Source organism: Etheostoma spectabile, chromosome 15 (genome assembly GCF_008692095.1).
Source record: "Etheostoma spectabile isolate EspeVRDwgs_2016 chromosome 15, UIUC_Espe_1.0, whole genome shotgun sequence".
In the NCBI taxonomy this organism is placed as follows: Eukaryota; Metazoa; Chordata; class Actinopteri; order Perciformes; family Percidae; genus Etheostoma; species Etheostoma spectabile.
In genome coordinates, this window is record NC_045747.1 from 28,917,346 (window position 1) to 28,934,574 (window position 17,229).

At 41.0% G+C, this 17,229-nt stretch overlaps 1 protein-coding gene across 1 annotated transcript; it reads right to left on the reverse strand.

Annotated features, from left to right (window-relative positions):
* Positions 1-217: 217 nt before the first annotated feature.
* On the reverse strand, positions 218-10,560 carry LOC116702266 (homeobox even-skipped homolog protein 1). Its single transcript, XM_074783879.1, is given in 4 exon segments — positions 218-971; positions 4,592-4,809; positions 4,812-4,833; positions 10,444-10,560. Coding segments are annotated over 4 exon segments (843 nt in total). The 3' UTR covers positions 218-485.
* Between the last annotated feature and the right edge of the window lie 6,669 nt (positions 10,561-17,229).

The window sequence follows — 17,229 nt, forward strand, 5'->3', positions numbered from 1 at the left end:
CTGACCAACTGAATATTTGTTTTTATAAATGTATTTTTGGGGCATTTTAGGCCTTTATTTCCACAGGACAGCTAAAGACACAAAAGGGGAGAGAGAGAGGGGGAATGACATGCAGCAAAGGGCCGCAGTCAAACCTGCAGCTGCTGCATCGAGGAGCAAACCTCTAGCTATGTATGTGCACCCGCTTTACCAACTGAGCTAACCTTGCCACACCAACTGAATTTTTTGAAATAATTGCACAGCAATTTTGTGTTACCTAATAAAATGTGGCTACAGTTAATCAGCAGTGTGACTGGCATGTTCAAGATAAGACCAATGAATTGTGTTTCTAGTTTGTGAAACACTTTAGTGTACTTTCGTTGCGGCAAGTCATTGAAGTCACAGTGAGTACAGTTATTTGCTTGTAGCAGCCATGTGACAGCAGTTTGACAGCCTTGGAGAGTGGGAAAAACTAGATTCAGTTTGATGTATTCTGCCTGGTTTCTTTACACCTTCTCTTCTCTCTGCTCCAGACCTGCAGGCTGTATGTTGCCCTTGGGACTGCGTGGCTGGCTCAGTCCCAGTGCCTGCCCTCTGGCTTTCAGCAGTTGTTCTGGTCCCCAGTGCAGACAGAAGTGGCAGGGACATGAGGTGGGATGGTGCACAATGCTGGTGGAGGGGTAGAGGGCTGCTGTGGCTTGAGACAGCCCCCCTGCTCTGTTGTGGTACTGGGAGAGGCTGAGTGCATCCAGGGTCCTCATGGGTGCACTGTAGCAGCGGTGTGCTGAGGATGCTGGTGAAGAGAGAGCCAGGGGGTAGTGGTGGTGGAGAGGGAGGTGTGGGAGGTGCGGCGGGATGAAGGGGTACGGCAGGGTGGAGGAAGGAGACGCCCGGCCCATCAGGAGCGCCCCCAGGGGGTCTACAAGAGGGTGAGGCCACGGCAAGGAGTGCCTCTGCCGTTTGTCCTTCATCCTCCTGTTCTGGAACCACACCTGGAGAGAGGGAAGGAAGAAAGGAAGGACAAAGGAAGAAGGAAAGGTACACAAAAGAGCAGAATAAGGAAAGAAGGATCGAGGGTAACAAAGTTGAGAAGATTTGAACAAAAGCAGAAAAAAGAAGGTCAGGATAAGGTCACAGAAAGGATTGGTTGAAACAAGGAACTATAACAAGTAAGAGAATGTGAGACAATGGTAAAGATATGCAGGAGCAAAAGACATGGAAAGAAGGGAAAGCTACTCCTTGGAGAGAAGCTATTTAAGCATACGCATCCTCACACTGCCATCTCTGAATTAACTGCTTCAAGTACAGTTACAGGAAGATATGACCCTAAATTTACACCAGAAAAGTTGAAAGCAATGGCATTAACCTTAACTAATGTGCTAATATCTACTATTTAGCACACGACACAAAGTGCAGCTGAGGCTAATGGGAATGTCAATAATTTTGCAGGTCGGTCATGAAAAACGAATCGAACATATGTAGACCTGACGATGATGCATGTAGATGCAAGGTCTGGGCATCATCAATGTTATTATGCTTCATACCGCATATAGCTGCTGCAAATTTAACAAAAATCCATCCAATAGTTGTCGAGATATTGCAAATCAAGCAATCTGATTGGTTCATAGCCGGGACATAATAACCACATACTGTATAACGGCTATGATGTCTAACTTTGCACAAAAAGTATCACTCTGGGTCTGAGAAAAAAACAAAAACTCACACTAGGGAAGACGTTCATCTGCACACACTGCCATGAAACAGAGCTGGTTTAAAATGAAGCAGAACATGGGAGTTGCTGTTCTTTTGCTGACTCGACTGGTTAGTTAGTTTGTGTTATAGTGCTTTCTTTAGTGTTAAGCAAAATAAATAATCTGTGCTAGCTGCTAGGCTTACATTGCCTGTGCTGCTTTCCTTAGTAACTGCATCGATTTGTGCAGGCAGCCAGTCCAGGAGTGCCCTATTTTATTGTGAAAATAATGATTTATTAATAAAAATCAATTTAAAAAGAAATGTGACTAAAACTTTTACAGTAGCATACTTGATGACCGCTTTACAAAACCAATAACTCACTTCAGTGTGTCGGGCCACCCAACGCCCCTTAGCTGTGTACCACAGACTGAAGAGAGCTATTGCTTAAATATAAGGGGTCTAACTGCAGATGTACAAACTATTCTCCTAATTTTATAAATGCATATACATATTTTAATTGCAATGCTCTCCACCAGATTATATAGCCTACATGTTTCACTTCATTTTTTTCTCTAGTGAACTAGAGCACATCTCCATCTTCTTAAAGCTTTAAACCTGATACCGACAAGTTGTCTGTGTGTCCATCTGTCTAGTCCTCAACTATTTTACCAGCTCATAGAATCTCGCTGGAAGACTGTGCTTCTAAAACGTCAGGTGGCTGCGTTTACAAGGCCTCGCCTCACATTCCTGCTCTTTCATAAAAGACCCTGCAATAGTTGGCAGAAAGGTGGGTGCATTTACTGCGCATTAAAGCTGCTGCACTGGGCCAATGGGCCTCTGCATCAAATGTTAGACACTGCAAAGTTGTCAGTTCTCAATCTAAGATAAAACTACAGACTGCTGTTTTTTACAGTTCTGTTTGTCTCATTATATTGTTATGATGTTTAAGGAATAGTTTAACTTTTTTTTTTTTTTTTTAAGATTGTTTTTTCGGGGTTTTTCCCTTTATTAGACAGAGACAGTGGATAGACATGTGAAAGGGGAAGAGAGAGAAAGATGGGGGATGACACGCAGCAAAGGGCCGTAGGCTGGATTTGAAACCAGGCCGCTGCAGGACTCAGCCAACATGGGGCGAGCGCACTTACACAGTGAGCTATAGGACACCCCAGGAATAGTTCAACATTTTGATAAATATGCTTCTTTGCTTTCTGGCCGAGAGTTAGATTAAAAAAAGATGAGACCACTCTCATGTCTGTGTGCAAAGGATGTAGCTGGAGCCAGCAGTTGGTTAGCTTAGCTTAGCACAAAGACTAGAAACAGGAGGAATTAGCTAGCCTGCCTCGGTCCAAAAGAAGCAAAGCCCAACTACCAATACATTCAAAACTCATGATATATCTTGTTTGTTCAATCTGTCAAAACCTTTATATGTAAAATGACAATTAGCAGATTTATGGGCCATTATGACTATTTTATTTATTTATGATAAGCCTACTGGTTAGCCAGACTTTCTATATCAATGATGTCATATTAGGGATTTTTGCAGTGCCTACAACATAACGTTCCTGTGACCCTTTTTTTCTCATGTTCCCACTGGACCAATTTGAGGATTATTAAGTTCCTGTGGCCACAGTTCCTGTTTCTCTTTCAGCTCCTACTTCAGGGCAAGGTCTTTTCCCTTTTCCGAATAGTGACCTAGTCACGGCCCCACAGCACGCCATCTGTAAAAGCCATGCCGTCTGTTATGGAAAAACATACTTGAATAACTTGACTGCATGAATTAGTACGAGAATGGACTGAATGCCGAATACTAAAAAGTGGACTGTGAAAGGTGCAGGCGCTGCCGGCCATGTACGCCACCGAGGAGGTGCAGAGAGACCTGGAAGGATCCAGAAGAAATTCTTAATTAAAATGTGCAGTGAGCTAGCGCAAATGGGGGTTTGTATGTGGCACCAAAGTCAAGTGACGACGCTAGAAAGACCGTCGCTGTGTTTCCGTCATCCCTCCTACCAGTTCCTATGGCCACTTGGCCAGTGTGAATGCAAATGACAAAACCGGTTTTGGGGGAGAGTAGTTAGTAGAACTGGTCACACGTGGACTGTTCCTATAACTACGTTCCTGTAACTACTTGGTCGGAAAGAGGCTATTGCTTGAAAATATTTTTATCTGAAGGGGGGCCCTGCAGAGAAGATTTGGGAAATACATGTCCATATTCCATTTTGCAAAGGGCTCATTGCAAAAACAATTCAGGGTTTGGGAAAAAAAGAATAGAAATTGCCTTTATTTTACATGGCAATATGCATTTAAAATAACCAAAGCAGTGCAACCACATTGGCCCTAGACTTAGACTTCTCTTTAGTAATGCTTTTGGGAAATAAGGAAGGAAATTGAAATTTCCAGCATCCGTTTTTAGCAAGAAGAATACAGTATAGAGAGAAAAGAGGAAGACAGTTTAAAGATAACAGTAATACCAATAACAATAAAAACATATGGCTATAAAAAAGACATAAAATGACATGCATGTCTAACTGGAATCATTTCTAGTAAATTTCAGTGAAGTTTCACTATTTTTTAGTCAAACCTAGATTAACCTGCACAGGGCCTTGGGGCAAAAAAGAGCTGCTGGGCCCCTATTGACCCCACAGCTCCTCTCACTCTCTTTTTTTACTGTTTGGTGGAGGCTTACACACTGGAAGTCAGATGCAAACATCTCCGTGTTGCGTCATGATGAAAAAACAGCTTCCCGTTTCTATTAAAATAGGCTAGGTCCTGTACGTGTAATCACATAGGCTGAGGTCTGAATGCTCTTAACTGGATTTCACTTAGCCTATTTGGTGGTGCTTAGATGCATTCATGAAATGCCCAACTGTAGCCTTTAATGCAGGTTCTGCTATGTGACTGCAGGGTTGCTAAGACACAGTACCTTTATCGTTGTCTCCGGTAAGTTTAGAGCTGTGGCCAGTTCGCAGCGCCGGGGTCTAGAGACGTAGCTCTCCTTGCCATACTCCTGCTCCAGCCGGGACAGCTGCTCGCGCGTGAACGCTGTCCGATGCCGCCGGCTTTGGTCGAGCAAAGCGCTGCGCGTGCACGGCTCCGTCTGCTCCTGTCCGCCCGGACCGTGCACAACGGCGGCGGCCGCCACAGGCGCCTGTCTGCCCTCCGCCACTGAAATGACCCAAATAGAAGACCGAGCTTTCAGTGAGCACTAAATGAGGCCCTACCCGTAAATGCATGCAACGTTATTAATTCTGACCAAATATGGGAGAGCAGGAAAACAGACTACAGATAGGCTTTATGTCAATAAGTAGGCTATATCACAAGCGATAACAGTGCTGTAGACTAATAAACACATGTGATAAAAGTGGATCAAGTAGGCTAAAGGCCCAGAAAAAAAGGGTCTCCATGGGTTCTGGAGACCCTCTTAAACGTTGTCTGCTCAACATTGTTTTATCAGCATGTTACTTAACTTCCTAAAGTTATGAGAAAACTTGATTTTGAATTGATGATGACATGTTGATGTTTCTTCTGTTTGGGGTGTCAGTTGTACAATCTGGTTAGAGTTTCATCTGGGATTGCTGTTGACAGTACTGTTCACACATTACTACTCCTCAAAAATCCCAAATTAGATGATTAGAACAGTTTTCTCATATCATCATATCATCATCTAACAGGGGCCTCCACCTCTCTGAGATCTAATGGACCCAAAAATAAGTAAAATCTCTCTGTAGGACTACATACTGTAGGTTACATTTTTGTGAGGGACTTTTCGGGGAACAAAAGGAAAAAGTATTTTTCAACACTTACAACACTTCCTTATTTGATTATTTTATTAACAATGGTAATGTTAATTTCTGTACTCCATTTGTCACTTCATCAAATGTTGAAGTCCAGTTTCTGACAAGGGGTAGACTTACCACCTTAATACTTTATACATATCATAGCATATATAGCCTACTAGGATTAAATAACTTCAGTAAAGACTAAACTATTAAAAGGAACATTTGGTTAATTTCGCAGTTATTAGCCTATATTATATAGGCCACACATATTTAATGTTGACAAAACACACACTTTTTAACCATATGGACATTTGGTGTTAAGGACATTATTTAGGCAACTTTTATTTTGGAATGCATTCTTTGTAAATGTGTCTGTGAAAGAAACGCAGACGGTGATTTTTAAGCAATTTCCTCTCCTGTTTGTAACTTTTTGGAAGCCCTTTACAAAGAAACAATAACCAGGCAAAGATTCCTCAAAAGAAAACCTTTACATGTAGGCTACTTACGCATCCGGATGTTTCTTTATTAGACGAGTAAAAATGGAGAAGGAAAAAAAAAATCCCTCCTTTGTGGGTTTTCTCGGTAGTTCTGTAGGTTGATTATCGCCCCTCTGCCGGCTGCTCTGCTCCGCGTCAGTAAGGCCGGTGAAGGTGAGGGCGGCAGTCTGAAAAACTTATCTCCCTGAAACTCTCTCTCACACACACACACACTTCATCCAGGTCTGTTCAGACAGTCAAGGAGAAGATGAGGTGTTTTTGTCCCAACACCCCCCTCCTCCTCCCCCTCCGCCGCTACTGTCTGTGTTCCCCGGGGCTGCTCTCCTCTCCTCTCCTGCCCCTATCACAGGCGGTCCAGACGGGCCGTGGTGCGCGCGTCGGCCCGGTGCGGCGCCGCGGCCCGGAGAGGTGTTAAGGTGTTTAGGGATAAAGCCTTTGGTCTCCGTCTCGGCCTTTGTACTTTTGTTATGTAGAATTAAAGACGCACAGGCAGAGACAGCAACCAGACTCGCATTGTTCCCCGCCGTTTGATGTTTGCGGGGTTGGAAGTAAATCATTACGGGCCTAATGGCTCAACTGGCCGAGGTGAAGCACGGGGGACAGACATTAATAATTAAAATGATAGTTGTCGGTATTATAGCCAATACGTATTTTTTTAATCATCTAAAGACTATTACAGTTTTTCTAAAAACATTTTCTTCTTTTCCGCTTCCATATTCTACATTTTTTATTTTGAATTGTGTTCTATTCCAAGGTGATAGTATGATAAATTGAATTTCTTGATACATTTAAATCTTAAAACAAGTATGCTTCTTTCCATTTTTTGTTGGGATATAGGCATAACTGAAGTAGGCTAAACTATATATTTGATTTGACTTTTAAAACTTTGAAATAAAACCCTGATTTTTTCACTAGGTGATTTAAGGAACTGTCTTCGGATCACATCGTTTGAATAATAACCGGCTATGGCAATAAGATACCACAGGGCAGATTAATTGAGCTTTAAATAGCGTAATTGCAGTGTAGTATCAATCAAAACGCGATCCTTTAAGTGTATAGCCTCGCCTCCAGTGTAGAGGCTGACCCTTGAACCTGTGTTTTGGAGTTTATTATGGCTATAATCTGCGTTGATTGTTAATCCAGCGGCCAGATGATGATAAAGAGGACAGGCAGAGGGCAGAGACAGACAGACGCCAGGTAGGGTGGAGTCACTCACGTGCAGGAAATTCATCATTATAAAAAACACTCAGGCAGATAGAAGAAGAGTCATTGACATTACTTCTCCAATGTTCGGAGTGCAGCTCTCACTGCTCCATGTGCAAAAATCACAGTCATTCAATTGTATTTTTTGTACTTTCCTTTTTATTTTATTAAAACCCAACATATAGACGAGTAGCATGTGGTAATTCTTCTGCACAAACTGGGCTGCACATTTGACAAATAATCAAATATGACGTAAATAAAAGTGAAATTACAAACATAAACACCATACTGCATATGGACATTTTTCATGTTTTATGTGGTCTGTGCATGGACACGTGCCAAAACGTCATTTCACAGGTAGAACTGTAAGTGAACTGACACTAACGGTTGCAAGGCTAAACTTTTAGACGTCTTATGAACAAGCTCCAGATGGAATTATTTGGAATTTGGCTTTGCGTGTGATAACTCCTGTCAACACAACTACAGCTATGGAGCAGATGTAGCCAGGTTTTACAGCTGCGGGGCTACAGGGCACTGCCAGGGGCAGGGCTAGATGGAGAACCGGGGTGCCCCCCCCCCCCCCCCCCCCCCCCCCCCCCCCCACACACACACACACACACACACACATTGACTGACAATTGTGATTCCCATTTCCATTGCCACTTGGCTGACTGTTGTGCCAACTTTCCCAGCCTTTGTCACATGACCAGTTAACGTTTCCGTGATCACTATCCAAAATTCTGATACCATGGAACCAGCAGTGGAATTGTTGGCAGACTGAGCCTATGGAAAACGTGTACTATATTCTGAAATCCAATATTTTTTTCAAATTAAAAACAAGTGAAACTAATAAAGGATGTTGTGAGTTAGCAAAATTACGTTGGGTTGTTCTATGTCCACCCCCCATGACTAATTATTGGCACCCCTGTGCCACCCAACAAAAAAAAAAACTGGAGTCACCCCTGGGAACTGATTAAAGACAGTCCTTTAGAAGCACTGTGGAAGTAGAGTTTTCTCAACAAAAAAACAAACTAATTCCAAATATTAGAACGTGAAAATTCAACCTGATCTCACAGAATTCCATGAAATGAACACGGCCCCTTAATAATAATTAATAACGTCAGTTTCACGGAAACGCAAAAAATTCCATGATGGGCCCACAGAAGACGTGTGTGAAATGGACATGGATTGCCGAAAAGTCCATGATGGGCCTATGGAAGAATTCCTTGAAATAAACACTTACCCTTGAGTTAAGGATAAGGTTCTTGGTGGGCTTACGGTTCCTTGACACACGGAAAGAACGGGACGGTTGGAAAAGTAAAATGCAACTTTAGCAAATATTACATGCGGGACATGATCCCCCATCTCCCTGGTGAAGGTCCTGTGTTTGACGGTGCTGTGTTAAGAGTTTGTGATCATTTCACAGAATTCTGCAAGACCAGGCTGTGAAAATTAGATAAATGCTCTGACCTCAGTTTGAGGTCATGGGAATAAAGGTTTGGATGCTATCAATTAGAGTGAAAAAGTGTTCTGTTCTGTTTGAGAGATCAAACAATCATACTGTGTCTTCTTCACTGTATCCACATTTGAGGAACAATGCACATGTTGCCTTACTTATCTATGCAACATGTGTCAAACATGTGTAACTAGGGTGCATATGGTGCTGTCATGTTTTGGGAACTTAAGAAAAATATGGGTTTTGTCCCTATGAACACCCACATACTGAATTTGTTAAAACAAAGTTGCAACTTCCGGGCCGGAAAAGTGAAGCCAAAACTGAAGTGCCTTCAACCTGCAGCTATTTCATTCAACAGGGGGTGACTCTTCTGGCTCCAAAAATAAGTCCATTGCTATAGAAGTCTATGTCTACCCTACTTCTCACTTGATGAATTACCTTAGTAAATATTTTTATAACAACTTTTTGGTATTAATTGCTAGTGTCAAGTCTTCCTTAATACAGCATGGTGTTCATTTTGTAAAATATTTATCTTAAAATCAATGACAAAGCAGGGGTTGCTCAAGGGACGTGGCTACACATCAACCTGTCAATCAGGATAGAAGCTTAGCAATGTGTATGCATGGGACTGTGTGCATCAAAATAGCAGTGGACTTGTGTTTGGATGTTGTCCATGTATACGTCTTAAACTTTGACCCTTTCTCTGTGTTTTACTTAATCAATGATTATTGGAACATTTCTTCTTTAGCATTACCCACCAAGCTAGCCCTTATGTCAAAATCTGGTCACTTCTGGCTCCACAATACCTACATAGATGGCGAGGGCCTAATTGCAAACTCCCTTTTTTAAAAGGCAGTCCACTATGGGTGACGTCAGCAATGCCACGTCCATAGCTAAAGTTATAGTCCATAGGTAAAACAAAGAGGTTGTAATAATAAGATGCAACCTTCACATGGTTTTTGCGCACTTTTAACTCACAGTCAATGTAAAATGCTGTTTTTGCAATTGACATGCTCAGATTATTATTCTAAGAGTCTGACAACATTATGGAAAGCATCCCTAGAGAGATAGACCTTTTTGTCAAAGCGTAAAATCTTCGTTTGACCAGAAACAGCTCCGAGATCGCTGTTGCTTAACCCATCAGACTGCATTTAAAAAAACAATACTTTCATCATGTACAGAGCCAACATATTTTGACGTGTACATTTGTAAATTAGGTGTTTATTTTAAACAAACCAGAGTAGTGATTGTTGAAAAAGTGGAAAAACAAACCAAAATGGCGTTTCATAATTTTGTTTTGTGTCTCTTAATTCAAAATGAATTGTATTTTACAATGATAAAAGTTCTGTTTATTTACATGGAGTCTGGTGCGTTTAGCGATAGCAATTTAACAGATGTTTTATGTTTATAAAAGGATCTTACTTTTTAACAGAACTACTCTGTGGGAATCTTTTTCCATAATGTTGTCAGAAACTCAGAATAATAATCTGAGCCTGTCAGTGGCAAATCAAGCTCTTTTTAAATTAAGGCTCTCAGTCGAATGATGACTGCAACAATATCTTGTAAAATCAATCATGCTTCGTTATTATCACCATGGCCTCCAGCTCCCATAAACGTCACTACATTTTAATTTAATTTTGTTTCCCTTTCAACTTTAATATCAAAGCACAAATGGCCTATGGCGGAGGTGAACTCATGAACATTGGAGAAGGAAGCCGGGGACTGGATTAAATTTAGCAGACAGTGCCGACAGCATCTTTCAACCACACAGCCAACCGAGGACCACCGATGGTGGTGTGACCCAGCGACGGGATAGTGGAGAATGTTTTTCTGTGCCCACTTGACCTGGCTCCTGGATCAGGCTGCAGCACTTGATGGGCGGACTGTGCCACACCGACAGACAGTGATGCAAAAAGTGAGTATGCACTATATGCAGCGCATAGGGGCGCAGCACCATGGGGGTGCCAAAACATAAAATATAGCGTTCATGGGGCGCCGTGACACTACATGACAAGAATCTGGAAAACGTAACTGATTCAATAACCCTGGTTTACCATGGAATCATGCATAAATTTGCAACCAAACTTGGAGGCTTGCAAATACTCATGTAAACAGACTGTTCTCAAATAAACTAGCATTTGCTAATAGCTACACTTAAATTTTGGTTAAATCCTACGGTACCAATCTCAATTTTATTAAGTTAAAATAACAACTGGTAAATATAAGGTAGCATGCACAATGAATGACAAGAAGCTGGAAAACATAACTTATCCAGTAACTCTGGTTTACCACACTGTCAACAATGGCTGTCAAATCTACAGTTATTTACTTTAGAATTACAGTAACATTAGTGTATATGACTTTTACAGTAGAATGCTGTAAAGTTTACACTATAACCTTGTCGACATGACAAAATCACTGTAGTCTAAGTATTACAGTTAAACTCACAGTAGTTTAAGCATTACTGTAAAAAAATCACAATGTATAATATATCACCAAAAGTTAGATTTTATTTCCATCATTTACACTTTCAAAATAACAGAAAACAAAAAAATGGCGTCTGCAAAAGTTTGGGCACCCTGCAGAGTTAATACCTTGTACTGCCCCCTTTGGCAAGTATCACAGCTTGGAAACGCTTCTTGTAGCCAGCCAAGAGTCTTTCCATTCTTGTTTGAGGTATCTTTGCCCATTCTTGCTTACAAAAGTCTTCCAGTTCTTTGAGATTTCTGGGCTGTCTGTCACACACTGCTCTTTTAAGGCCTATCCATAGATTTTCAATTATGTTGAGGTCAGGAGATTGTAAAGGCCATGGCAAAACCTTCAATTAACGCCTCTTGATGTAATCCACCTTGGATTTTGAGGTGTGTTTAGAATCATTATCTATTTGTAGAAGCCATCCTCTCTTTAACTTCAGCTTTTTCACAGATGGAATCAGCTTAGCGTCCACAATTTGCTGATATTTTATTAAATCAATTTTTCCTTCTACTCGTGAAATGTTTCCTGTGCCACTGGCTGCTATACAACCCCAAAGCATGATTGATGATCCACCCCCATGCCTAACAGTTGGACAGAGGTTCTTTTCCTTAAATTCTGTGCCCTTTCTTCCCCAAATGTACCTTTGCTCACTGCGGCCAAAAATTTCTATTTTAACCTCGTTGGTCCACAGAACTTGTACCCACAATGCATCAGGCTTGTCTGGATGTTCATTTGAAAACTTCACACGTTGACTTTTGTGGTGAGGACATAGAAGAGGTTTTCTTCTGATGACTTTTCCATGAAGACCATGTTTGTACAAGTATCTCTTTGTAGTGGAATTGTGTACCACCACTCCAGGATCTGCCAGGTCTTTCTGGATGGATCGTGCAGTCAAATGTGGGTTTGGACTTGCTTTTTTCAAAATCCTGCGAGCGGTTCTGTCTGATATTTTTCTTGGTCTTCCAGATCTTGCTTTAACTTCCACTGTTCCTGATGACTGCCATTTCTTAATTACTTTCCGAACAGAGGATATTGGCATCTGAAAACCCTTTGCTATCTTCTTATAGCCTTCTCCTGCTTTGTGAGCTTCAACTATTTTCAGTTTCAGTTTTCTAGACAACTGCTTAGAAGAAGCCATGGTGCTGATTGTTGGGGCAAGGTCAGATGAGTCTGGGCATTTAAAATCTTAAGATTGACATCACCTGGTCTTTCCAGATGATGATTGAGAAAAATCCATGACACTGTCAGGTCTCAACTTTCCAAAGGGGGCGGTGCATGTTAGAAACTCTGCAGGGTGACCAAACTTTTGGAGATTTTTCCATCTTTTCTTGGCTTCTGTATGCACATTAATACAAATTTTTACCTGGGGTGTCCAAACTTTCAAACCCCACTATAACAGTGAGTTAATTTCATTCAGATGTGTGTATTTTGGATCAGGAATGACAGGGGACGGCAAAAGGGAACGTCTAAGTGTAGAAGGAGCCACTTGATACCAACAGATTAGTTTCTTAATATTATTAATATGGAAAACTAAAATGGAAAACATATTACATAATATTTGTTTGACAATATTATTACAAATATTTTTATTATTATCTTATTTAAGAAGAACACAGGTAAGAAGTGAATGAGAGAAACATGAGGTTGGCAATGGCAACAAGTAGAGATGAGACCAGTGATGACATCAGGTAGGCGTTCTATTAGTTAGGCCACACAAAACGAAATGTCCAATATGGTTTGAAGTTCTGTTGACCAACCTATTCACTGCGTCCGTTTTGGGGGAAGATAGAGTAACAAAACCTTTGCATTGTGGGAAATACAACAATTAGCCTACATCTGACAGCAGGGACGTAGTAAACAAATCAGAACGCAAATTTAAACATCCATAATGCATATGCTTGAATGCCATCCGTGATGATTTATAATGAAAATAAAGTACAAGAAAAAAGTGGGCTAAAATAATGGTGGTTCATGGGGGCAACCCAGGGTGATGATCAGTTTGCCATGTGTCACAATCTGGTTGCCAAGTGGAAGTGTGAAAGCTCTAGTAACAAAGTTATAAGCACCTCTGTCTTATTTCTGTCTCACTAAATCAGCCTTTCACCCAGGCATGTTCAATTTCTATCTGTGGACATGTAACGCAGTTTGTACGCACAAAAAACAGCGTAATGCGTTGTTATCAACTGGTATTGCTAACAATGGCTAACTGGGCTAGAACTAATAAAAACTATGAAAATCCAACTCGTAAACTTGGGTGTGACGTCATTTCCATCTCCGCTTCCAAGTTCCCAGGTACATGGAACGCACAATCTCACCCAGGAGAACAGGATTTAAGTTTAAAAATAAAAGGAAATGGCAATTTTTATTTTTACTTTACAGAACAAAGGGAGAACCGTCACGTCCAGTGCCACATGTGTAACTGGAATTGAAGTATTGTCTGATTTTAAACCAAACCAAAATGTTTTCCTGAACTTAACTTGTTTTTAACCCTAACCCTATGATGACCATCACGTTCAAAACTGCAACTTTTACGTACTCTGGTTTACATATGATGAACGGAAATGCTTGTGTGGGTCATTTAAGAGGGTAGGAAAAAACAACCTTTATCATCATATGGTTTGGAGTTCTTGTCGGCCTAAAGTCCCCTTGCGGTGTAGAACATTGTTAGCTACCTACACCCTTCCTTCTGGCAGACATGAACTAGAGGTTCTGGTGAGGATAAGTGGTGGCAAATTAAAAATATCTGACCTGAATTTGTAGCTTTCCAGGTGGAATGCCTTGATTGGGTTTAAAATAGTAGGTGGAAAGTTAACTTGCTTGGGGCAGTTGGGGACCACATTGTTTCTCATTGACATTCATCAGCCATATATCATCCAGATCAGATCCCCACCAGCTATTTTAGTTTCAACAGCCATAAGCTAACACCTCGCCCCAAAATCAAAGTTTATGAGGTCTGTAATTAACTGACATTGGCAAGTACTTTGTTGCAAATGTGACGGACATCTATTGAGGATATATTTCTACCAAATGAAGAATTAACTTTTGTGACTGTGCATACCAATGAGATGTCCTTTTTGGCTTTAACCCTCTTATTCCAAAGGATTGTCAGTTTTGATCAAAGTACTAATCTGTAAAACATATGGCTGTTGAATCTGCTGCATCAACGTATTTTAACCTCCATACTTGTGCTGAGTAACATAGATTTTGTTCTGTTGCCGTTTTGTCTTTGTGTTGTAAAAATGTCTTCTTTTCCAAAATGACATCACCTGGCAAATAAAGGCACATAAATAGGTTGGTGTGTCGCTACATGCATAGGTGTAAGTTTTGGAGGGACGCAGGTGACATGTCCAAATCAATGGTGGCAATCTGCCATAAAACAGAAAGACGAAGCAGAGAGGGCAGGGAGAGCGTCTGTTGCTGCAGGCTGCAGATTTTAAGAATTAGATCAATAGCAAGAGAAAAGGGCTGTGATATTTTGAGAATAAAGTCATGATAAAATACATTGCTTTGAGACCTATCTGTATGTTTTAGCATCTTCTGATAGTCTGCTGTAGCCTACAGTTATTTTGACTTTCTAAACAGTAGTTCTGTTTTGCTGTCTCTTCGTCCACCTCACTTATAAACAGCTGTGCTCTTTTTGGCACTGTGTACCTGTCTACCTTCTTGCAAGTCCTACACACCTTACAACCACATTGGCTGTTTGTTCCCTCTAATAAGACCAAGCGGCAACTTCCGTGCCTGAAAAGTGAAGCCAATGCAGAAGTGCCTTAAACCTATAAATCTCATTTAAAGCAGGGGCGACTCTGTTGGCTCCACAAAGGAGTCTATGTCGATGGTATCAATCGCTAGTTTCAAGTCTTCTTCAATACAGCACAATGTGTTTTCTGTAAATTAGGGTCCCATTTACTTTAAAATAGACAATAAAGCAGGGAATGCTTTAGGGGCGTGGCTACACCGATGTGTCAGCCTAGAGGAGCAGTGCAAATCATGGCACTGTGTACATTAAATTAACTTGTTTTTGGGTGTTGTCCCTGTTTTCACCACTTTGACCTTCTCACTTTTATCTGCTGGATGAGTCGTATTACATGGATTTAAATATCAGCTACTTTCCTTTTTTTGCGTTTAGCTTAGTGCAGGACCATTAAAACCCTACGTAACACTGGCTTAGTCATTGTCCCCAGCTCCGCCCTTTGGTCAAAACATGGTCTCTTCTGGCTCTAAGATACCAAGATGGCTACAATCAAAATGCAAAAAAAACAACTTAAAGCCAGGAGGGCTTTGAAATGGCATTGCACAAACCAATGGGTGACGTTACTGATGCTGTGATAATTCTTTATATACAGTCTATGAATGTGATGCATGAGAGCGTTTTACATATTAGGGCCTCTAATGGTGGCAGGAAATATGACCCACAGGAGCGTTTTCCTAAATGTACATAAACATAAACAATGAAATGTTTGCAGTTTTCTTAGGTTGATGCACAAAAACTATTTGGAAAAATCATCGTTTGGGTTAAAATGTACATTTGTTACGTTACTTTGCAATGCGGAATTCAGTGCCTCCTTTTGGTGCCACCCTTCATATCTAGTGCTCTGAAATAGACATAGAAATAGGACAGAATGCTAAATCTAAATAGTGTAATGTTAAAGTGTGGCAGTATTTCACTGGAAAGGATTCCAACACTGGAACATCCAACAGCCTGCGGATAAAGACTCAGAGGTTTTGGAGAAACAACACATGACTTAATGGTATGTTCATTTACATTTGGTAAGTTAGTGGTGCATTCAATGTTATTGTAAAATGCAACATTGTGGTTCTTCCTTTTGTTGTATAACTGCAATTAACTGGTAAAATAAGTTGTTATAAGTAACTGTTATTTCATTCTAAATAATAATGAAAAAAAATGACCATATGACCTTAGCAAGACACAAGCCGCGCTCTTTTTTATTTTGTATATTCAGGCACTGCATTGTTTTAGGACTGGTATCAGGAAAAACCCAAACGATACCCAACCCTACTCTGGGTCCTCTACAGGATGACTAGACACCAGTCCTATAATGCAAATGAGAAAATCAATGAATTGTTTCAGGTGATGTTTCCTGACTCTGACGTTTTTTGTTTTGTTATTAATCTTGTGACATAGGTCTTACATCTCATTCATAATTGTCTTAAAAATGTCTAAAAAATTTTAAATTTGACTTAGTAAAACCTGCAGAAACCCTGTGTAAAGACCGTTAACACCAAAGGGGATGCAGTTTGTTAACAGCCTGATTGCATAGCAATACTAGCTGGTGCTTGTCGGTTGCTAAACCTATCATGGACTTGTAATATATGACCATCTCATGGCGTTTTTCCACTGCTGGTAACAGCTCGACTCGCCTCGACTCGCCTCGTCTCTACTCTCCTCGACTCATTCTGCGTCCGTTTTCCATTGCAGATTGAGTAACGCCTCAGCTTGGCTGGTCACCATAGCTAAGTTTCCTGGTAACGTTAGCTAACATTGGCATGTTAGTGGCCCCGGTCACTATTTACTATATGCTATATAAAGTACATGAACTTTAGCAACCATGATTACACACCAAAACATGTATGCTGTGTACCGTTTGTGTTTCAGAGCATTCACGCTTTGCAAAATCGCCGCCACAGACCATCTGGTGGGCGTTCAATGTACAACTGGTGAAATCTCTGGTTCTGACCTGCTGTGCTTTGTATAATCTTTATGAGAGTCATGGAGAGACTTATGACAATGACTGGGATGCATCTGGGCCAGCAGAGCCGGTGGTGACACTGTCACAGGGTGCAGAGGAAGAAGACCGGGATGCACTGGAGGGTTTGATGAGCTACTTGAATAGCTAAATAAAAACTTTTTGTTGATATATTGTCTTGTTTTTTTTAAAGTAACGGTGTGCAATATTGGAAACGACTGGCAAAAGCCCCTAATAGCCCTTAACATTGAATAGTTGAAAGGTGAGAATAGTGCAGAGTGTAGATAATCTGTCGATGTCTGGCTAGATTTTTTTTTTTAAGGGCGAGATGAGTCAAGGCAATTCGAGCAGATACCACGCAGTGAAAAACCGCCATAAGACCATGTTATAACAGAGATGACTGTGAGTAACCCCTCAACACTTTCTCACTGATCCACTCCGGTGTT